At 39.5% G+C, this 23,845-nt stretch overlaps 1 protein-coding gene across 20 annotated transcripts in view; it reads right to left on the bottom strand.

The window, feature by feature from the left end:
* Positions 1-23,845, bottom strand: part of LOC115218076 (unconventional myosin-IXAa) — a 446,542-nt gene that overhangs the window by 117,897 nt on the left and 304,800 nt on the right. For 19 of the 20 annotated variants that reach the window (XM_036508006.1, XM_036507996.1, XM_036508003.1 and 16 more), the window contains one exon: positions 19,588-19,749. In XM_036508006.1, coding sequence (XP_036363899.1) covers positions 19,588-19,749 — 162 coding nt within the window. The remainder of the gene's footprint in view (positions 1-19,587; positions 19,750-23,845) is intronic. The other variant, XM_036507998.1, reaches the window with a different exon arrangement.

Genomic DNA, 23,845 nt, shown 5'->3' with positions numbered 1-23,845 from the left:
CATTTCCTTGCTACTTTCCATGCTGACAAGTTGTTACAGTCCAGTTTAGTTCTTGTTTAGAATGAGCATCCTCCAAAGATGGTTGGAGAACCACAGCTTTCTCTCTCACTCCTTCTCTCTTATACATCCCATCTCTGGCTCAGCTTATACAGCCTATGTCCACCAAATACTTTCACAGAATGTACTGCATCCTTTTCACTGTGGCACCAGCATCCCTGCACACCAGCATAACACATTCAGTAGAACATATTCACTGTATTTCTTTCTAAGCATTGCAAATCTTTCACATTCAAAGCCCAACCTTTCACTACCATGCAAATACCATTGTACATTTGTGATAGCAATATCTTTTGCTATTTTTGTATCAACATCAGAATACCTGGTGAGACCAGCTCTCTGTATCATCATCATTATCATCATCATCATCATCGTTTAACGTCCGTTTTCCATGCTAGCATGGGTTGGACGATTTGACTGAGGAATGGTGAACCAGATGGCTGCGCCAGGCTCCAATCTGATCTGGCAGAGTTTCTACAGCTGGATGCCCTTCCTAACGCCAATCACTCCAAGAGTGTAGTGGGTGCTTTTAAAGTGCCACTGGCACAAGGGCCTGTCTGGCAGTACTGGCAACGGCCAGACTCGAAAATGGTGTTTTCTATGTGCCACCTGCACAGGAGTCAGTCCAGCAGCACTGGCAACGACCTCGCTCGAATGTTTTGTTCATGTGCCACCGGCACAAGTGCCAGTGAGGCGATGCTGACAATGATGACGCTCAAATGGTGCTCTTTACCTGCCAGACAGCTGCTCTGGCAGTGATCCCACTTGGATGGAGCTGTTAGCGCTCCACTGGCACGGGTGCCAGTCATCGAATTTGGTTAATTTCGAATTCACTTGCCCCAACAGGTCACTGAGAGAATCACTACAAGCAGAAATGGATGAAGGACTCCACTCGGAATTAATATCACCTCTGAGAGAGTGTCACTGTTTGCTACTGCCTACCTTTGTCATGCAGCTGCCCTTTTTAGTTTCCCAACAGAGTTGTGACAATGCAGTTTACTCTTTTGCTCTTTTACTTGTTTCAGTCATTTGACTGTGGCCATACTGGAGCACCGTCTTTAGTCAAGCAAATCGACCCGAGGACTTATTCTTTGTAAGCCTAGTACTTATTATATCGGTCTCTTTTACAGATCCGCTAAGTTACAGCAACGTAAACACACCAGCATTGGTTGCCAAGCGATGTTGGGGGGACAAACACAGACACACATATATACATATATATGACGGGCTTCTTTCAGCTTCCGTCTACCAAATCCACTCACAAGGCTTTGGTCAGCCCAAGGCTATAGTAAAAGGCACTTGCCCAAGGTGCCATGCAGTGGGACTGAACTCAGAACCATGTGGTTGGTAAGCAAGCTACTTACCACACAGCCACTCCTGCACCTGAGAGATATTCTATGACCAACTTCATGAAATACCCTTATAAAATCAAACCAGAGTCTTGGACATGGTTGGGTGGTTAAGAAGCTTATATTGCAACTAAGTTATTTCAGGTTCAATCTTTCAAAGGTTTAGCCAAACAAACTCACCCTAGTACTTTTTGTTTTTCAAGTTCAATACACATTCTATCAGTCCCTTTTGCCAAACAGCTAAGTTATGAGGATTTAAACAAACAAACACCAGTTGTCACACAGTGGTGGGTGACAAACACATAGTTTCTTTCAGTTTCTATCTACCAAATCCATTCACAAGATTTTGATAGATGGAAACTACCTGTTCAAGATGCCAAGCTATGGGACTGAACCATGTTGTTCAGAAGCAAACTTCATACTACACAGCCATGCCTGCTGATGCATAAAGTCAAAAAGATAGGCATCTAATTTTTCAGTATCTGTTCTTCATAGACCTTTATAGATAGGGCAAAGTATGCCTTATATAAATTTCATTGGGTAGGTTTACCACTTACAAGAAAACTTTGAAAAAGTACCTGCAGTGGTTTCACTGCAGGTATTTTACAAGTGCTTCCGAGACTCGTTAGAAGCATATCAGACCTGTTGCTGAGTTGAAGTTTGTTTCATCTATGGGATCTGTGACATCTTTCTCCTTTATATCAATGTAATCCATACTAGCCCCTTCTTTATGGGGAACCAAAGTCTCAAAGAACTTGTCTGGCTCATGTATTTACATGTTTCCCAGCAACAAGGTGAAAGCACTTGTAAATGCACATTCAATGTTTCACTTTTCCCTTTGGGGTATGCAAACAGTGAGTTATTTCCTTTGAACAATATCTTTATGTTGTAACACACTGAGGTTGGTTCTTTCACAAATTTATAGGAGACCTTATGGTTCCTTCATATATATATTACAGCACTGGTTCTGTCTTTCTATCCTCTAATTTCCATGGGAGAATCTCAGTTTGTTTGCAATCCATTGGAGTGTCCTTTTCAAGAGGGACTTTTCACTGTCTCTAAGTTATTCATTTAAACAATATGAGTTCTTTATATTTCATCTCACAAAGACTTTTCTGTCTCAAGGAGTAACATTTTTCTTTTTCATTATATGTCAGCCTTTCTCTCAGGAACAAATTTAATATGTGAGTGTGTACATATATGTATGTATGTGTATATATATATATATACATACATATATATAAATACATATATATATATATATTTCTTTATTGCCCACAAGGGGCTAAACATAAAGGACAAACAAGGACAGACAAAGGGATTAAGTTGATTACATCAACCCCAGTGCGTAACTGGTACTTATTTAATCAACCCTGAAAGGATGAAAGGCAAAGTTGACCTCGGCGGAATTTGAACTCAGAACGTAATGGCAGACTTCGCCCGGTGTGCTAACGATTCTGCCAGCTCGCTGCCCTATATATATATATGTATACACACGCCCACACATTAAATTATATATATATATATATATATATATATATATATATATGTATGTATATACACACGCCCACACATTAAATTATATATATATATATGTATATATATATATATGTTGCTTGCATTATTGGTGTAAATTTTGAAGTGCTGTGTCTGTGTTTTGCATAGAGAAACTTGAGACCAATCCTGTTTCAAGATCCCTTTCTCGGTCAGCTTTTAGTCTGCTTTCAGCTACTTCAGGCCAGATTGAGTTCAAGTGTTTCTTGTAATGCGGTTATCTGCAACTGCCCTTGGAGTACACATTGTTAGTTCCACTATATTATGGTCTGAGAAAATTGCCAGCACTACCATCACATTATGGATGGATTTAATGCAATTTACAAAACAAAGATCCAAAGTGATGTCAGTACAAAGCTAAATAAGCAGTAATTTAGAGAGATCAAACGGAGATTCTGCTAGTCTTTGCTTATAGAGAGACATTTCTGAGATTATGCAGCCTTTTGTGTTATTTAACACAGGGGGAGTTGAGGGTACCCAAGAGAAGAAGTACATTGATGAGTTAATTCAATCTCGTTAATATCTCCTTGATCTTTCTGGGGCTTTCTCCAAATGAACTATCATGCAACTGTTATGATTTGCATATGACCACATCAACTTGTTGCTGTTGTTGTCACCATCATTGTCATTTTACATACACTTTCTCTGTTGTCATGTTTCAGATGGATTGCCACAGCTGAAGCTAGCATGTATCCAAAATGGCTTAGAAGAAAGCATCTCCCTCATGAGTTTTGTTTTTGGATTGGTTTCTAAGGCTGGATGTCCTTCCCAACATCAACCACTTTACAGAATGTAGTGGGTGCTTTTTTTCATAGCACCATCACTAGAGAGGTTGTCATATTCACAACAAATGACTACAGGGTACCTCTCAAGCTCAATCTTTATGGTACTTGAAGCATAGTCATATCCACTACATGACTAAAGGGGCATTTTGATCTTGAAGCATAAGATCAAAACTTGCTCAGCAATCTACTATAAAGAGTACAAAGCATCAATGATCAAGTGATAGAGGCATGAACAGTAAAGTCATGAACCATCATCATCATCATCATCATTTAATCTCTTTTTCCATGCTGGCATGAGCTGGATGGTTCAAACAGGACCTGCCATGCTGGAGGACAGCACCAAGCCTCAGTATCAACTTTTGTCATGGCTTCTACACCTTCCTAACACCCACCACTTTAAATCATGGTTGTGAAAGAAAAAAACTCAATGACTCTGCACTCTGAGCAATGTACACAAGTACTATTTGTGTGTCTCAAACTGACTTTTGACTGTGACAGCAGAACTAAAGGTGTAAGGTCTTCGACAAACTACATGGCAACTCTGCAAAGACTTCATTCTTTCCTGTCAATTTGAAATGCAGTTTACATTGGTATGTGTATGTCCACATCAGTTATTTCTTGTTATCATTTTATCCTTTTTAGTTCTTTCAGTTACTAGGCTATACCCATGGTGGGGAACCACCTTGAAGGGCATTAACCAAAGAAATCAAGCTCCAGTATTTATTTGTAAATCTTGGACTTTTTCTATCAGTTTCTTTTTGCCAAACCGCTAAGTTATGAGGACATAAACAAACCAACAGAGGTTGCCAACCAGTGTTGGGGAAGAAACACAAACAAAAAGACACACACATACACACATATATATATATGAACATATACACACACATACACGATAGGCTTCCACACAATTTCCGTCTTCCAAATTCATTTACAAGGTGTAAGTCAGTTTGGAGATATACTTGAAAACGCATGCAAAGAGTGCCACATGGTGGAACTGAACCAGAAACCATGCAATTTCAAAGCGATTTTCTGCTTGAGTTCATGTGGCAAGGTCTCTCAGGTTTGGCATTTTACTTTTGTTGAGTTGTAACAGACCTCAGACATTTAGCAGCGGGATGGGTGTGATGCTTCCATAAATATCAGCAGTAGCCATCCTGAGCCTACCATTTGTGATGGCCTTGCAGGTTATCTTTATTCATCTTTTGTACTCAACCCAACTAACATGCTATTTTTTGTGCTATGCTTCACAAAAATTGTTGCTCAGCAATCATAGTCCACACTATCTCTGCATTTTACCTTTTCACAGAAGCAGACAAAGTATGATCTATCCTCTCTAGGTGACCATTTGCATTTCTTTTAATTACTTATCCTTCTCTACTACAAGCATTCTGTGGGTCATTGGCTTCTTCAGGTATTTTTTCTCCAGGCGGCGAGCTGGCAGAAACATTAGCACGCCAGGCAAAATGTTTAGCGGTATTTCATCTGCCGTTACATTCTGAGTTCAAATTCCGCCGAGGTCGACTTTGCCTTTCATCCAATTCGGGGTCGATGAAATAAGTACCAGTGCAACACTGGGGTCTAATCGACTTAATCCGTTTGTCTGTCCTTGTTTGTCCTCTGTGTTTAGCCCCTTGTGGGTAGTAAAGAAATAGGTATGTTTTCCCCAACCATGTTGGCTTTGTGGAGAGTACTTACTCCATTTAATCCAAATCTAACATAGCTTGGCATGAGCACAGCAGCATTTTAGTCCCATCTCTCTATGATAGCAGATTTTTTTTTTTTAAGGCAGGATCTCCAAACGGCTAGGAATTTGTCCTTCATTTTCCTGGTGTCTTTATTTTTCACTTCAGGATTTTCTTTTCCTTGTCCCTACTCCTGCAGTCTGTCTTCTATTGTTCTGCTTGTTTGTGCCTTTTCCTGACGGTTCTCTTATTTTTGTCCATGAAGATAGTGTTGACTGACCTAGATTGGTTCTAATTCCTGTAATATTGTTTTCAGTATTTCATTTCTTCACTTTCCTGAAGAGAAGATTACATTGCTTTACACCATTTTATTCCTTTGGAATACTATCAGTGAAATCTTCGAAACATGTGTCGGAAGTAAAAGTATTTGAATTACACCTGCGTTAAACTCCATTTATGACATTGGAGTGAATTAAAATAAAATTTTGGCTTCTCCATGCATGAACATTACAACCAGAAGATCCAGGACTTGTTTGTGTACCACAATAGTTTGTGTGCCCCGATTCATACACATCTGTGTCTTGTAGATTTCTGGGCAAGATGCTGGAAAGTTGTAGGTTTTTGAAGTCTAAGCTGTGACAGTTTCTGGTTCTGGTTCTTACTTCGGATGAAGAGAATGAGACCTTTGGTACAAGACTGTGTTGTCCACATGAGGCATTGGTATAGAGAAGAACCAGTCTGCACAACCTGCAGGAGACTATAGCAGAAAGAAGAGTGAAACTTGCAGGTCATGTTTTCTAAGTGCCAAAAAGATGAATATTCAAGACTGCTATACGATGTGTACACGTACAGAGGGGGGGGGCAGAGAGGGAAGAAGGAGAGAGAGAGAGAGACAAGAAAGAGAGTGGACAGAGACAGACAGAGAGGGAGAGAGACAGACAGAGGAGAGAGAGGCAAGAGGGAGACAGACAGAGAGGGAGAGAGACAGACAGAGAGGGAAAGAGACAAGAGAGAGAGACAGACAGACAGAGGAGAAAGAGACAAGAGGGAGACAGACAGAGAGGGAGAGAGACAAGAGGGAGAGAGACAAGAGGGAGAGAGAGACAGACAGACAGAGGAGAGAGAGACAAGAGGGAGGGAGACAGAGAGGGAAAGAGACAAGAGGGAGACAGACAGAGACAAGAGAGAGATAAGAGAGAGAGAGGGAGACAGACAGAGAGAGATAGAGACAGACAGACAAACAGAGAGAGAGACAGACAGACACAGAGAGAGATCCAAGAAAACATGGCATGCTACCTTCAAAGCAATCTGAAGCAACTAAGAAGATGCAAGCAACTGCACTCAAAGCCAGGATTATTGGCAATGTCTTGCCACCCAATGTACAGGACCATCTGTATCAGATGAACAAAGACTAAGGTCTTTCATGTCATTGCTCCAAAGGGCAGAGCCACAGTCCTTTCAACTCATCTGTAGCATGGAAGCAATCTGCTTGATGTAACAATGTTAGACTGCCTGAGGCTCAGCTGTTAGTTTAACACTATGTGCCAGCAATATTTAGGATCAACAGTCCATACATATTTATATGCACACACACATATACATATCTGTGAAGTATTTGTATGTATGTTTATATATATATATATATATATATATATATATAAACATACAAAATAGGACAAGAACGCAAAACATCCAGACAACTAGGTGATACAAAAAGGGACAACAAAACATCCAGATAGATGATACAAAAAAACAAGGACAGGTCATTCGAAGCCTTTTATCCTCAGTCAAGAACCGGATCATCCTCACAATTTCAGCTGATTAATCTTGAGATTGCTCCAATCTGGCCAGCCCCAAGGAAAAACCAAGTAAAGAGCATTAGATTCCTTGGATATATATATATCTTTATCTTTTATCGTTATCTTTTACTTGTTTCAGTCATTTGACTGCGGCCATGCTGGAGCACCGCCTTTAGTCGAGCAAATCGACCCCGGGACTTATTCTTTGTAAGCCCAGTACTTATTCTATCGGTCTCTTTTGCCGAACCGCTAAGTGACAGGGACGTAAAACACACCAGCATTGGTTGTCAAGCAATGCTAGGGGGATAAACACACAAACATACACACATACACACACACATACATATATATATATATACATATATACGACAGGCTTCTTTCAGTTTCCATCTACCAAATCCACTCACAAGGCATTGGTCGGCCCGGGGCTATAGCAGAAGACACTTGCCCAAGATGCCACGCAGTGGGACTGAACCCGGAGCCATGTGGTTGGTTAGCAAGCTACTTACCACACAGCCACTCCTGCGCCTATATCAATAAAAATACATACATACAGATATATATATATATATACACACACATACACATATATTTATATTTGTAATTGTGTGTATACATACACACATACATACACACACTTGTACACACAACAGATGCATGTACATTTATATATACAAACGTTTATGTATGTGTGTAGAGACAGACAGACAGACACACACACACACACACACACACCACACCAACTACCATTGATTTCTAGAAAGGGGACCGTTATTTCTTTAACATGCCATGCTAGAAATACAAAGAGTGGCCGGTTAGGTTCCATCCCAGCTCAGGAAATACATTCGATCTGGCAAAACGAGAACAACCAGCAACTCCAGCCACAACGTCATCAAAAACAGAATGTAGACACCCACGTAGAATATGAACAGAAAATGTTTGCACTCATACATACAGCCACTAGATGATGGAGGGGAAAGAAAAAAGGGAACTCTTCAATATGTACCCATATCTGAAATGAATCATTTAAAAAAATATTTTAAATATTTTGTCACTGACTGTTATCATCTTTACAGAAAATGGAGGAAAAATTTGTATCAAGTTTACACCTATACTTAATTGCACTGGATTTGATCCCTGATTATCGTCATTATTATAGTCATCAAGGCAAAAGCATGGTTGAGTGGTAAGAGGTTTGCATCCCAACCTCATAGCTTTGGGTTCAAGTCCCACTATGTGGCACCTTTGCCAAGCATCTCCTATTATGGCCCTGGCTGACCAAAACCTTAGTTGGTGGATATGGTAGATGGAAAATGAAAGAGACCAATCATGTGTGTGTGTGTGTGTGTGTGTGCGTGCATGCGTGTGTGTGTGTGTGTGTGTGTGTCACCTTATTTTAACATCGTATGACAGTTGTAAAATGATTGTGACAAACATGCAGGCAATGTCAGTCCTTTCCATTATTTTGTGAGAACACATCTAGCCATGGAAATAGGTGAGGGTTGGGGACAGTAAGAACATCCAGCTATAGAAAATTTGCCCCAAATAAACTCCATCCAACACATGCAAACATGGAAAGTGCTTGCTAAAATGATGATGATGCTGATGATGAAGATAAAAAGCTGTCTTATTCCTCCATGTATGCATGGCTCCAGACTAAAATCAGTCTATCACATATTTCATCTGCACTTTTTCTATCCAGGTATGAGCTGAATGAGACTTTTTGAGGCAGCATTCTGCAGCTGGATACCCTTCCTTTTGACAATCTACCAATCTTTACCAGTTTTTCAGAGTAAGGTGGACTCCAGGTGTCAAACCTACTGAACAATAGGACATGTTGCTTATAGGGTATGGAAATACGAGTGGAGACATGTGGCTTAGTGGTTAGGGTGTTGGACTCATCATCATAAGATTGTGGTTTCAATTCCTGGACCAAGCACACATATTGTGTTCTTGAGTGAAACACTTCATTTCACATTATACATGTGTTGTAAGTGTGTGTGTGTGTACACATATAAATATATGTACATATATAAATACATACCTACATATATATACCTCATGAGTTTATATATATATATTTAAATGGACATCCATGCAGATTCTGCTGACTGGTTTAACTCACAATGTTGAGATCATGATTGCCACACCCTGATTACAGGACCATGCACCTTCAATATATGACTTAGTGGTTAGAACATCAGCCTTTCAATCATGAGGTAGTGAGTTCAATTCCTGGACCAGGCTGTGTGCTGTGTTCTTGAATAAGACACTTTATATCACATTGCTCCAGCTCACTCAGCTGCTGAAATGAGTTGTGGCATCAATGGTGCTAAGCTGTTTTGGCCTTAGCCTTTCCCTTGGACAACATCAGTGGTGTGGAGAGGAGGGGAGACTAGTAATGCATGGGCGACTGATAATCTTCCATAAAAAACCGTATTCGGACTTCTGCCTCAGAGGGACCTTTCTAGGTACAATTGCATGGTCATTCATGACCGGTAGGAGGTTCTTTACCCTATATGTCAAGAAAAGGCGGCGAGCTGGCAGAAACGTTAGCGCGCCTGGCAAAATGCTTAGCGGTATTTCGTCTGTCGTTACGTTCTGAGTTCAAATTCCGCCAAGGCCGACTTTGCCTTTCATCCTCTCAGGGTTGATAAATAAAGTACCAGTTTCACACTGGGTCGATGTAAACGACTAATCTCTTTGTCTGTCCTTGTTTGTCCCCTCTATGTTTAGCCCCTTGTGGGTAGTAAAGAAATATATATGTCAAGAAATAACACAAACCGATGACAAACGGAGATCAAAGAAACCAGAGCACGTTGTAAATGTAAACATCATACAAATTCTTTCCATGAAGTTACTCAGCTGAAAAATTTCAATTGTAAATTCTTTCGTCCGTTTCGAACAGCCATTCACTCCCAACATTTTTGGTACAGTGCATGCTTGTTATATAAATGTTTGGAGAATTTGAGTGGAAAACGAGTGACAGAAAGAAGAAGAAGAAGAAGAAGAAGAGGATGTGAGGAAATCATCAAACAGAGATCAGAGTAGTAAATATGGTGAAGAAACTTAAAAGAAACATTGAGAAAACGTCACCTGTATGTAGCACGGCAGAGCAGAGGCTGTTGGTACCAACGACAGAGGGTAGGTAGGAAAATTAACTGGCCACCCGCCCACCATTCTCTGCCAGAAACATAACTAACACTAACGCATGTGTGTGTGTGTGTGTGTGTGTGTGTGTGTGTTTGACCTAAAGGAATATAATTCTAACCAAATAATCTAGCAACATATAAAATATGTATGCAAGCATGTACATGTGTTGTGTATATATATGTGTGTGTATATATTTACATACACACAGATATACATACATACACACATATATATGCACATACACACACACATTTATATGTAGGTAACCAGTTCTACATCTATGTCTTCCAACTAGCTTTGTGTTTGTTTTGAAGGCTTACGGTGTGTTTATTTCCAGTCCAACTGGTTGAGTTTGTTTGAAATGTTGTTCTCCTTTTACCATTTTGACTTGGCTAGAATTGTTGTCTCTTCTTTACTCAAAACCCATATGTAGTCTCCATCGTATACACACATACATGAGTGTATATAAATGAATCCATGTGTGTGTATGTATTTGTTACTTTATGAATACCTCACGTTCTATCTAGTCAAACTTAGCACTCTATACTTACATCCCTGGGTGCACGTATGTTTGTTTATGTATGTGCACGTCTGTGTGTGTTTATGTGTGTGCGTGTGTGTGTGTGTTTATGTGTGTGCATGTGTCTTTGTGTGCACATGCCTGTGTGTGTTTATGTGTGCACATGTATCTGTGTATGTGTTTATCTGAGTGCACATGTCTGTGTGCACATTTTTGTGTATGTGTGTGTTTATGTGTGCACATGCCTGTGTGAGTGTGTGTGTGTTTATGTGTGCACATGTATCTGTGTATGTGTTTATCTGAGTGCACATTTTTGTGTATGTGTGTGTTTATGTGTGCACATGCCTGTGTGAGTGTGTGTGTGTTTATGTGTGCACATGTGTATCTGTGTATTTATGTATGTGTACATATTTGTGTGTGTATGTGTATGTGTTTAAGCGTGTGCACATGTCTGTGAGCATGTGTTTATGTGTGTGCACATGTGTGTTTGTTTATGTGCACATTTCTATGTGTGTGCATATAATCAAATGTGTATTGAATCTATAGTTTTCCTCAGTCCTATCAAAATGAAGAACACAAGCATTCAGTTCTGAGTGCTGTGCTTCACATAGCAGAAACAGCTGTTAGCTAATGAAGGTAATTCTGTAACTCCTGTTCTTTTGCCATTTATTAATTGGCATTATGCCATGTACTCACCTAATGTTTTATTTTAAAGTTCTGAGTTCTAACTGCAGTTTATTAGTATTGCTATGTCTTATTGTAAATCATAATATATATATATATATATATGTGTGTATGTATGTATGTATATATATATATATATACATATACATCTATATACATATATATGCACATATATATATATATATATATATATGTATGTATGTAAACGTTAATATCAAACAGTGAGAATATGTGCTCAACACTGCACTGGTGGATAAATATTCTTTATTTGAGAGTTAACAAGGATACCACTGGTTTCATGTCGAGAGATATCTCTTTCAACATGACACCAAGGGTAGCCTTGTTAACCCACAAATAAAGTATACATCTATATATATATATATATATATATATATGTATGTGTATACATATATACATGCATACACACTGGGTCATCCCATAAATAATGCAGTTTTTTACAATTGCTTTAACTAAAAGTCAGAGGGCGACAGGATAAATTACCTGCATCAACTTGCTATAAAAGCAGGGAGTATTTCTATCTTGTTCTTAGTGCAAGTTTTGAAGAGTGCAGTTCAATTTTAACAGTTATTTTTACAAAATGGAAGTGACAAAGGAGCATATTCAGCATATTTTGCTTTATGAGTTCAATAAAAGCAACAATGCAACAGGAAGTGTGAGGAATATTAATGAAGTATATGGGGATTGGATAATAAGCGTAAGCCAGTATCAACACTGGTTCCTTCCAGAAATTCCAAGCTGGAAACTACAGCCTAGAAGACAAGCCCTGTCCTGGAAGATCTGTAGAGCTTGACGAGGACGTCCTGCAAACTCTGGTGGAACAAAATCCCATTACAACTGTTGAGGAACAAGCAGAGAAGCATGGATTTGGTTATTCAACTATTCAGCAGTATCTGCGTGCCATTGGAAAAGTCAGCAAATTGGGTCAATGGGTTACTCACAAACTTTCCAAATCTAATCGTGAATGTGCGCTCTTCTTGCTGTCACGTCTCACAAATGGACCTTTTTTTGACCGAATAGTGACTGGTGATGAGAAATGGGTTCTCTATAAAAATGTCAAGCCCTGAAGACAGTGGGTAAGGAAAGGAAAAACACCAGCACTCTTCACCCATGTAAGGTGTTGTCATCTGTGTAGTGGGATATGAAAGGTTCAGAATTTTTAAACCCAAACCAAATGATAACAAAGGAGATCTACTGTGAACAGCTTGATTGGCCTAAGTCAGCACTAGAAGAAAAACAACCATCTTTGGTTTCAAGATGAAAGGTGTTCTGCCATCAGGATAATGCTCGGCCACATACAGCAAGGATGACATTCCAAAGGCTGGAACAGTTCAAATGGGAAATGATATTCGACCCAACATATTTGCTGGACATTGCACCATCTGATTATCATTTATTCCGCAGTCTTCAAGATCGTTTGGATAGAAACAAGTATAAATTCTGTAGACAAGGTTAGAACAGTATGCATTACTTATGGGATGGCCAAATATATGTACATACAAACATACACCTCTTCATTTCTTTCTCCAGTTAGTAGGCATTAACCCTGAAATTCTGGGAAACAAAGTAAGGAAGTGTGATGTTCATATCTTTCCTATCTGTGTTTGACAATAATGGGAAAAGTATGAATGCCACAGTTCCTCAATCTTTCCTAACAGTTTAGACTCAATGCCTATTTTGCATGAAGAGGAAATGGGAGATGTTCTACTGTCTAATTGAAATCTTCATTTAGATGTTATCATGTGTATGTGTGTCTGTGTCTGTGAGTTCTTGTGTCTAAAACAAAAAAGAGACAGAAAACAGACATATCTGACAATCACTGATTAGAGTAGTATAATTTGTATGAAGCATTGTCTGATATATCTGTTTTTAATTTCTTTTTATTATAAAACAATGTAAGTTATAAGAAATAATGCATGTTACTGGTTAGAACTATTATTTTGTATTTCAATATTTCAGGGCTACAATCCCTTTTTCAGGATATCTTTATAGAAATGTTATTGTGAGCTGACTTCTCTGTAGTACAAAGAAGTCAGCACATAACACTATAGATTTCCATAGATTTCTCTAAGAAGGAGACACATTCCCGAAATATTGAAATATCAAAATACAAGGCAAACCATCAAACTGTATTATTTCTTATAACATGCATTGTTATAAGAAAGTAATTAGATTGTGCATTAGTTTCCTTTCTATTTATGACTTACCCTTATTCTACAAATCCCCTAAAATAGCAAATAACTTTTTAATAATATTTCTGGCCAGATTAATTGCAGGGGATGAAAACAAAAACATAAATAAAAAAAAATGGTTTTGTGAGGCAGGTAAAAGAAAAAAAAAACACCATGAAAGAAGTGAATAAAAAGAGCAGGTGAGTGGGTTGACAGGAGGTGGTTGTGGGTGAGAAAAAAAAATAATGTCTGTGACGTTCTCCATGCAGCGTTACACGCACACAAGTTGGTTTGTCAGTGAATGATTGAGTGCAATAAGAAGTGAAGCGAGGACGACAACAAGAACAACAGCAGCGGCAAAAAACGACAACTGTAACAACCAGCAGCACCACTACACACACCGTTATACAGCACAATAACATCAGTAGTGAGAATCTTTACCAAAGATATATCAGATGTAATCTAAAGAAACATTCTGGTAAATTTAATCTATTTTTCAAATTTGATTGGATTTCAAAGAATTCTCAAACTGATTTAGGATTTTTTTTTTTTTTTTTGGCAAAAGTACCCCCGATATTCATCCACACCTCCTATCAAAATTCCAACATTACCATATTTTCCAGCATACAAATCAACATAGTATATAGTGTAAACATGTGTAACCATTCAAACATTATCACTATCATTCCAAATCTTGATGCATTTCACATGGAAGGGAATTTTTCACCCTCCAAAGTTGCCTTGATGTGTAAATCAGCCGACCTTATTTCGGCTGTTAAATTTTTGCTGGGAAATTTCAACTTGTATGCCAGAAAATACAGTAAACAGTGAATTTTTACTTTGGGTTAGATTAATTGAATATTAATTTTCTTAGCAAGATACAAAGCTTTGAATTTATAGTTAAAGAAAGACAAGGGACGAGAGACTATACGATGTTCACGTCTCTATCAAGAACATAAATAATGGGAGTAAAACGAAATGGTTGAGACTAAAATTGAGAAAGGAAATTGTCTTGTAGGTATGTCTATTCCAGGAATCAGCAACTTCGTTTTTGTAATGGGCTCAGTTCTTGGTTTATCTCCATAAGGTGCAGGAATGGCTGTGTGGTTAAGCTCAACCATATGGGTTTGGGTTCAATGCAGTTCTTTGGAAAAGTGCCTTGGGTCAACCAATACTTTGTGAGTGAATTTGATAGACAGAAACCATTTGGAAGCCATTTCTGTGTATGTGCATATATATATATCACGTGACCGACCAGGCTATCAGATGTTGCTACACATCGCTGGTCACAATGTGCTTCGCATTGCTTTAGCCTTCGAATGACGCCAACAGAAGAAAGAGTGAGAGAAAGTTGGGGCGAAAGAGTACAACAGGGGTCTCCACCACCCCGTGCCGGAGCCTTGTGGAGCTTTTAGGTGTTTTCGCTCAATAAGTACACACAACGCCCGGTCTGGGAATTGAAACCGCGATCCTCCGACCGTGAGTCTGCTGCCCTTACCACTGGGCCATTGCGCCTCCACATATATATATACACATATACACGAGGGGAAGTAAAAAATTATCTTTATTATTGTCCCACTGCCTTCTGCGCATGCGAGCTTATAGTTGGTACTATTGTGGTCACGTAATCAAAGTTTGAGCCTCATCGCACCATTTTTCTTTCTGGCTTTACAATGTAAGCATGGCCACTCCACTAGCAATGTCCACCAAAGAACAAAGAGCAGTGATCCGATTTCTCTGGTCGGAAGGTGTGTCAGGTGCTGAAATTCATCAGAGGCTTTTAGCACAATACAAGGATGCCCATCATCCTCCACCACTGATGAGAAGATTCAGCAAGCTCAAGAGATGGTAATGGTGAACTGCTGAGTTATACATTGAAAAAACAAGAGTGCATATAATTTTTGACTCTCCCTCATATATATATATATATAAGAGACAAGAAGACAGAAGACAAGGATAGCCCCTGATCCATTGGGAATTACTGTTGACATGCTTAAAACACTTGGATGGTTAATCAAGGTTATTCTGAAAGGTATCACCCCGATGACTGGTGTGGCAGTGTTATCATTAACTGCTACAAAAGTAAAGGAGATGCCTTAGAGAGAAATAGTTTCAGAGGTATCAGAGGTATCAAACTGCTAGAGCAGGTAATGAAAGTCACACAGAGAGTTATAGTCTTTAGAAACAGAGTTAGATTACATGAGATGCAGTTTTGTGTCAGGTAGAAATCCTGGTGTTATCTTCCTGGTCAGACAACTGCAGAAGTATTTAGCTAAGTGTATAACCATTGTATTTGGCATTCACTGATCAGGAGAAAGCCTTTGATAGAGCCCTTCACTCCATGATATGGGAGGTGGTCTCTGAGGAAGCTAGGCATAAATGAATGGCTTGTGAAAACTGTACAAGCCATGGACAGAGGTGCAGTGATGAATTTATTATGCAGGTAGGCATTCACCAGGGCTCAGTTCTTTAGTCCCCTTCTGTTCATCATTGTCCTCCAGGTTGGTTGCTCCTGGAAGCTACTAAATGCTGATGACCTTTCTCTCATAACAGAATCTGTAACAGAATCATAAAAAAATTTTCCAGGTGTGGAAGCAAAACCTGGAATACAAAGGCCTTGAAGTTAACTTAGCAAAAACCAGTTTTACTAAGCAAGAAAACAGACAGGATTCTACCTGCTTCAGGTAAATGGCTCTGTTCAATACGGAGGAAAGGTGTAGGCAGTTATTTCAAATGGTGTACCTGGAGCAAGATATGGACACACAAAAGGTGTAGTGAAATCACAGAAAGGTTAACAGAGAAAGTAGTGCTTATATGTGGAAGATGCACAGGTGTCATGAAGACCAAGGATACACAGGAGACTGATTTTCTCAAATTCTGTGGAGGCACCTTACAGGTAGTAATAGTTTCTGTTACCTAGGTGACCTAATCAGCAGTGGATGAGGATATTCTTAAAGAGTAGTTACTAGAATAAGAATAGGATGGAGAAAGTTTAGAGAGCCATTAACTCTGTTGGCAACAAAAGGTCTCTCTCTCTCTCTCTCTGAGTGAAAGACAGATTGTATGATGCTTATCAACATACAGTAATGCTACATGGTAGTGACATATTGACCTTGAATTCAGAGAACATGTGAAGCCTAGACAGGAATGACTCTATTATGCTCTGTACTATGTCAGTGTGTAGATACAACAAAGTGCTAATGTAGTGAGAGAAAATTTAGGTATAAGAGGAACAAGATGTAATGTGTAAGAGAGGAGACTGCACTGGTCTGGTCACATGATGCATTTGGACGAGGACAGTTGCATAAAGCAGTGCTGATCACTTAAAGAGGATGGAACTTGTGGAAGAAGGAAACCCAAGAAGACATGGAACAAAATATTAAAGGCTGATCCCATAATACTGAGCCTTACATAGGCGATGACAAAGGACCAAGATGGTTGGTGCTTTTTGCTATCCAATACAGCAGGAAAAATGGTACCCTAAAACCATTGTTATGCTTATATGTGCAGGGCCCTGCCCCTGCCTCTGCTCTATTACAGTAAACATTCCCCTCCCCCTTCACACACACACACTGATTCTCATCCTGACAACTGTCACTCCCCCCAATTATGCTACTACTCAGCTTTTTTAATTACCAGAGAGCAGAATTGGTACATAACACATCCCCTCCATTCTGGTCACATTCCACCTCCCCTCCCATCTTAGAACCACTTCCATTCTTCATTATTAATCCCTGCCCATACTATTTCCACCAATTACCGTATTTTAACATGTATAAGGAACCCTTTTTTGTCAAAAATTAGGTTTAAAAAATATGGGAATTTCTTATACATGGATAGTATTATAATCCCTTACAAAACCATTTAACCAAATTTTAAGCCCCCAAAATTAAGGGGTCCCTTATACACGAGGGTCCTTTATACACTTTAAAATACAGTACTTCTTTGTTGTGCGTTCAATCACTGCTCTCTCCCCTCCACAATACTCCATTCTTAACACCTCTCTTATCTGCTTTCTTTCTCAATGCCCTCTCATATTGTTCACCATGCCCCACTTACTATAACCCCTTATGTACCTCTATATCTTGCTCTCCCCTGCTCCTCATGCTACTATTTCTTTCTGATCTATTTCCCCTCCTGAGCCACTTCTATACCTCTCACCTTACCCACCTGCATTCTAGTATCCCCTTCAACTGCACCTCCCAATTTACTATATCTCTACCTCTATCTTTAGTCACCTGTTGCTCCCTACAAAAACCCTTATAAACATTATCCACTCTCCCCTCTCTTCCCATGACCTCTTGTCTGTATCTTCACTTATGCTGACCCTTTTTTTTATCTCCTTCAACCATGTCTTTCTTCTACAGCAAGACACCTTTGCTTGTTTTTCAATCATGCTTTAGCATTTCAACACCTGACTTAAAATCAACAACCCACTTCCACTTTCCTCTCCCAAATACTCCCCTCTTAACAGAGAGTACTTCCCCAGCCCCTCATGTTGCCTTTTCTGTCTTGCATGTTTCCAAGGACAACTCACAAATGCTAGTCACCAAAAATGAACCCAGTACACTCTGTAAAGAGAGGTCGGTACTAGGAAGGGCATCCAGCATAGAAACCATGCAAATCTGACACCGGAGCTTGGTGCAGCCCTGCAGCTTGCAAGACCTTGTCAAACCATCCAGTCCATGGCAGCATGGAAAATGCATGTTAAACGATGATGATCTATCTATGTATCTGCCTGCCTTCCTGCATGTCTTTGTGCTTGTCCCCCACAACTGCTTGGCAACCAGTGTTGGTTTGTTTACATCCCCATAACTTAGCAGTTTGGCAAAAGAGACTGATGAAAAATAAGTACTGCGATCGATTTGTTTAACTTCCAGGAGGTGACCCAGCATGGCCACAGCCCACTAACCAAAACAAGTAAAAAGATAGAAGATCGCCAATAGGTCCGCACAGATATTATATGATATCTTACACATAAAAATATCCCCAAATATCCCACCAGCATTTCCATCACTGGCAATGGTCATATAAGGAAAGATAATACAAATCATAACACAAGAGATTATCCAAATGCCATCCATGCTCAGTGACCCACAAATATATTAAATCTGTAAAAGATTTCAAGGAAGATCTGAAGCTCACAAAGTACTTCCCTGTGGTCTACCAGTTGTTGACCCCTGCTCCACTCTACAGCTATTGTTTAACCCAGAACAAATTCAAGGTTTACAGACTACTCGTCTGTTGCCCACCTGTTGCTGATTCCTGGATTCCTCAACAGTCATGTTTAACCCCACATCAGAGAACATTCCTGCCAGAACCATCCCATTGATTTTCAGCAAAAATGTGCCCTGCGAATATATTATCCAAAACGTCCTTATATGAAAGGGTAGTGTATTTTGAGGGAGATTTGGCTGCTATTTCTGACATGTTGAGCTACCAACTGAAGTCTTCCTCATAGTCATGTCTACTCAAAACTTTACATGTTTGCTAGGGATACAAATTCTTAAGTGTACAACTGAAATTCAACAGTTTTTGGGGCGATGGGGAGATAGATATTTTTATAGACTATCTGCTAATTATGACAGCATTACACTAATTAAACGATGTCTTTAATGATAATTAAAGACAAGCAAATCTTGATGCTATACAAAATTTAGAAATAAAAAAAAAAGTAAAAGTAACCCACTGATCAATAGAATAAAAAAAAATACCAAAATACTCCAAACTATACAACATATATCGGGAGAGCAAAAAAACTAAGGAAGCAAGCACATCACACTCAAACATTAACACCGGCTACAAGGTGACGTACTCCTCAGAATCATGCCTTTGAACATGTCGGTGTTCTGTGTCAAGTTCCAGTTCTTCAGCGCTGAATCCTTTCGTCAGGATCCCTTCATCACTAATCGATGACTGCCAATCCTGCTGCTCTGTGATCTTCTTCTGACGAGCTTCTTCCAACAACTTTGTTACCCTGAAATCAAGCAGAGAAATTCTCATCAGTCTTGGTATAAAAGATCGAACTGGAAAGTCCAGTTCTATACAGTAAAAGATTTCTCACCAAATATATACATTTAAAAGATTCCTCAATACATGTGTGTGTGTGTGTGTGTGTGTGTGTATGTGAGTACATCTATATCTCTGTGTGTGTGTATGTGAGTACATCTATATCTCAATGTGTGTTTGTGGTGTGTGTGTATGTGAGTACATCTATACCTCTATGTGCGTGTGTTTGTGTGTGTGTGGTTGTGTGTATCAAAAAGTTCCCAGACTAGTTCTGTAGTGTGCCAACAGATGGCAGCACACTGTTGCATGACAGTGAGAGCAAGCAGTGACCTTCATGAGGCAGTATGCTTCATGAGGCAAGTTGTATGCTGTAGTCTGTGTAGTTGTTGTTGTTGGTGTTAAGCAACAAGATGGGTAAGGGTGATTAGGTGATGGTATAGGGCTTAGGGGCGAGGGACCCCAGATGTTGGGAAAAAAAAAACTTTGGTCGTCTTGTTGTAGTTGAGGGCTCTTCGTCGACACCCAACACTACTGGGAGGTGGCCCTTGAAGTCACTGGAAATGGAGATCTCCAGGTCCAAATTCTCGAACGGCGTAGTCTGTGTATGCTGTAGTCTGCGATTTTGTTGTGGACAGGAACAAAGAGACAACGTGAAATTCTGCGTTAAACTTGGGAAGTCTGCTACAGAAACCTTGAGCATTCTTCAGCAAGCTTACGGCAATGAGGCAATGGGTCATACACAATGTTCTGAGTGGCACAGGTGCTTTAAAAGCAGAAGAACATCCATGGAATATGATGAGTAATCTGAAAGATCTTCCACAAGTGTCACCCACAGAAATGTGGAGAGAAATCACTAACTTGTTTATGAGGATCATTGGAACACAATCCTAATGTTTTAAGTTTCAAATTTAGTTAATGGAGATTTTTCTATAAGGAAAATTATTATTTTATTCATTTTTAAATAAATATTGTTTAACTCTATTTGCTTATTTATTTAACTATTATCGTTAACCTGAAGATTGACTATAAATTTAAATCGAATTTATTTCAATTGAATTTAAACTTAATTGTAATTCGAATTTAATTGTAGCCATGAAACGTACGTAGTTTTTTACTTATTATATATTGATAATTTATTTTTATACATTTTGAGATCTAGTTATGTTTTATAAAAATAAACAATATTTGTTATTCATGTTTTGGTTTATGTCTATTACTGTTTGAGCTGCATAATAGTGGTTTTATCTCTAATTTATATTTTATACGCACACACATATACATACATATATATATATACACACACACACACACACACACACACACACACACTCACACACATATACATACACATGTAAATGACGGGCTTCTTTCAGTTTCCATCTCCCAAATCCACTCACAAGGCTTTGGCTGGCCTGGAGCTATAGAAGACACTTGCCCTAGGTGCCACACGGTGGGACTGAACCCAAGACCACATGGTTGAGGAACAAGCTTTATAACCACACAGCCACACCTGTCCCTAATTGGAAATATTTTTTAAAAAATGTAGATTGTATAACTGCTAAGTACAACATATTTGAGATTGTGTGTGAAAATAAATATGCCTGGCTAAAATATGGGACTAACGCTTAAGTTCAAGCTGTGAATGTGAAACATCATGCATAAAATATGCTGATCATGAGAATTTTAGGAGACACCTGTAAAATTTTGTGACTAATTACGCTGTTGGGATACTACACCTGTATAAGTTTGTCACTAATTAAACTTTTCCGACAACACACTTGTTAGGAAACATTAACCTAGGACTACATAATCTAATGTGACTCTCCCTTTTTTCTAAACAGCAAAATGAGATTTGAGAGCGACCTGGCTGTTATTTCCAGCAAATTAAATATTTAGAACATTTCCTCAAGGCTTATATAATTTACGTTGTTGTACAAAGCTAAACATGATATCTGATAGCTATAAAGCATACATGATATCTAAAAACTGATTTGATAACACTTGCGGTGGTACAGGAGAGGAGACCTGCTTAAACTTACAGACCAGCTATGAAATACAGATGCTAAATGAAATTAGTAACAAAGGGGAGCAGGCAGGGGTTGGGTGGTTAAGAAGTTGATTCACAGTCACATGGTTTCAGGTTCAACAGAGATGGGTCACAAATGCCTAATGAGTGAAATTTGGTAGCCAGACGCACTGAGAAGGACAGTACTTCAAGAGTGTGTGTGTGTGTGTGTGTGTGTGCGTGTTTGTGTGTGTGTGTGTGTGTGTGTGTGTGTATATATATATAGATACATACATACATCTACACACACATAAACTTATACTCTACTGACCCCATCAGCTTAACGTAAAATTGTTTTTATTTTAACTAAACATTAAAAAAAACACACATTAACACGATATATATGTATGTGTATGTATCTATATTTGCATTTGTGTCTGTGCTTGTTTCCACAACTGTCTGACACCTGTGTTGGTTTGTTTACGGCCTCTTAAGATAGCAATTCAGCAAAAGTGACTAATAGTATAAGTACCATCATCATCATCATCATCATCATCATCTAATGTCCGCTTTCCATGCTAGCATGGGTTGGACGATTTGACTGAGGACTGGCGAACCAGATGGCTGCACCAGGCTCCAATCTGATCTGGCAGAGTTTCTACAGCTGGATGTCCTTCCTAATGCCAACCACTCTGAGAGTGCAGTGGGTGCTTTTACGTGCCACTGGCATGAGGGCCAGTCAGGCAGTACTGGCAACGGCCACGCTCAAATGGTCCTTTTCATGTGCCACCTGCACAGGAGCCAGTCCAGTGGCACTGGCAATGACCTCGCTCGAATGTTATTTTCACGTGCCACCAGCACAAGTGCCAGTGAGGCGACGCTGGTAACGATCACACTCGAATGGTGCTTCTTACGTGCCATCGGCCAGAGTATTAAAAAGAAAATAAGTACACATTTGCCAGCATCATGTAAGCGGCCCCTGGGAAATCATAGTCATGACCACTGCAGGTAGCATGGTCTTTTGACCGTTGGGCCTCACATGACAAGTGACAATGACAAGTGACCAAGACCTTTGGCAATGGCCAAGCTGTGCTGAGAAGACTTGTCGAACCAAGTGAAATCAAAGTCATAGTTGTTGGCAGTGTCATGTAAATGGCACCTGTGCTGGTGGCACATAAAAGCACCCATTACACTCTTGGAGTGGTTGGCATTAGGAAGGGCATCCAGCTGTAGGAACCATACCAAATTAGACTGGAACTTGGTGCAGCTCCCTGGCTTACAAGTTTTCAGTCAAATTGTCTAACCCATGCCAGCATGGAAAGTGGACGTTAGACATTGATGATGATGATGATGATGATGATGATAATGGGGCCAATTTGTTCAACGAAATACTTCAAGGCGATGCCGTAGCATGGCCACAGTCCAATGACTGAAGCAAATATAAGATAAAAGATAAAATCTAAAAAAATATTTGAAATTCATGTTTGGACAGGTTCTGTGTTATAGATTAGTCATCATAAATTATGCTTCAAGGTACTTTAAGTTCAGAAAAGACAAGCATGTTAACATACCAAACGACAACACATCATACAATATGACACAGTCTACTGCTCAAGACCTACTTTCATAGTCTCTGAAAACAAAATATGTGCCTCTGTGTGTGTGTGGGTGCATGTGTGTGGAAGCGTGCGTGTGCAAGTGTGTGTGCGTGTGCAAGTGTGTGTGTGTGTGCATGTGTGAATGTGTACTGGCAAGATTCTTGCCTGTGACAAAACTGGCTCTTAACCGTATTGGAAAACTCAACACCAAGAAGGTAGGGCAATTATTTAGTTTGATGTAAATTTCATGACAACAATCAAACATCTACTCTTTTACTTGTTTCAGTCATTTGACTGCGGCCATGCTGGAGCACCGCCTTTAGTCGATCAAATCAACCCCGGAACTTATTCTTTGTAAGCCCAGTACTTATTCTATCGGTCTCTTTTGCCGAACCGCTAAGTGACGGGGACGTAAACACACCAGCATCAGTTGTCAAACAATGCTAGGGGGACAAACACAG

Source organism: Octopus sinensis, linkage group LG12 (assembly GCF_006345805.1).
Source record: "Octopus sinensis linkage group LG12, ASM634580v1, whole genome shotgun sequence".
NCBI classification, from domain to species: domain Eukaryota; kingdom Metazoa; phylum Mollusca; class Cephalopoda; order Octopoda; family Octopodidae; genus Octopus; species Octopus sinensis.
This window is presented reverse-complemented; position numbering and strand designations above follow the sequence as displayed.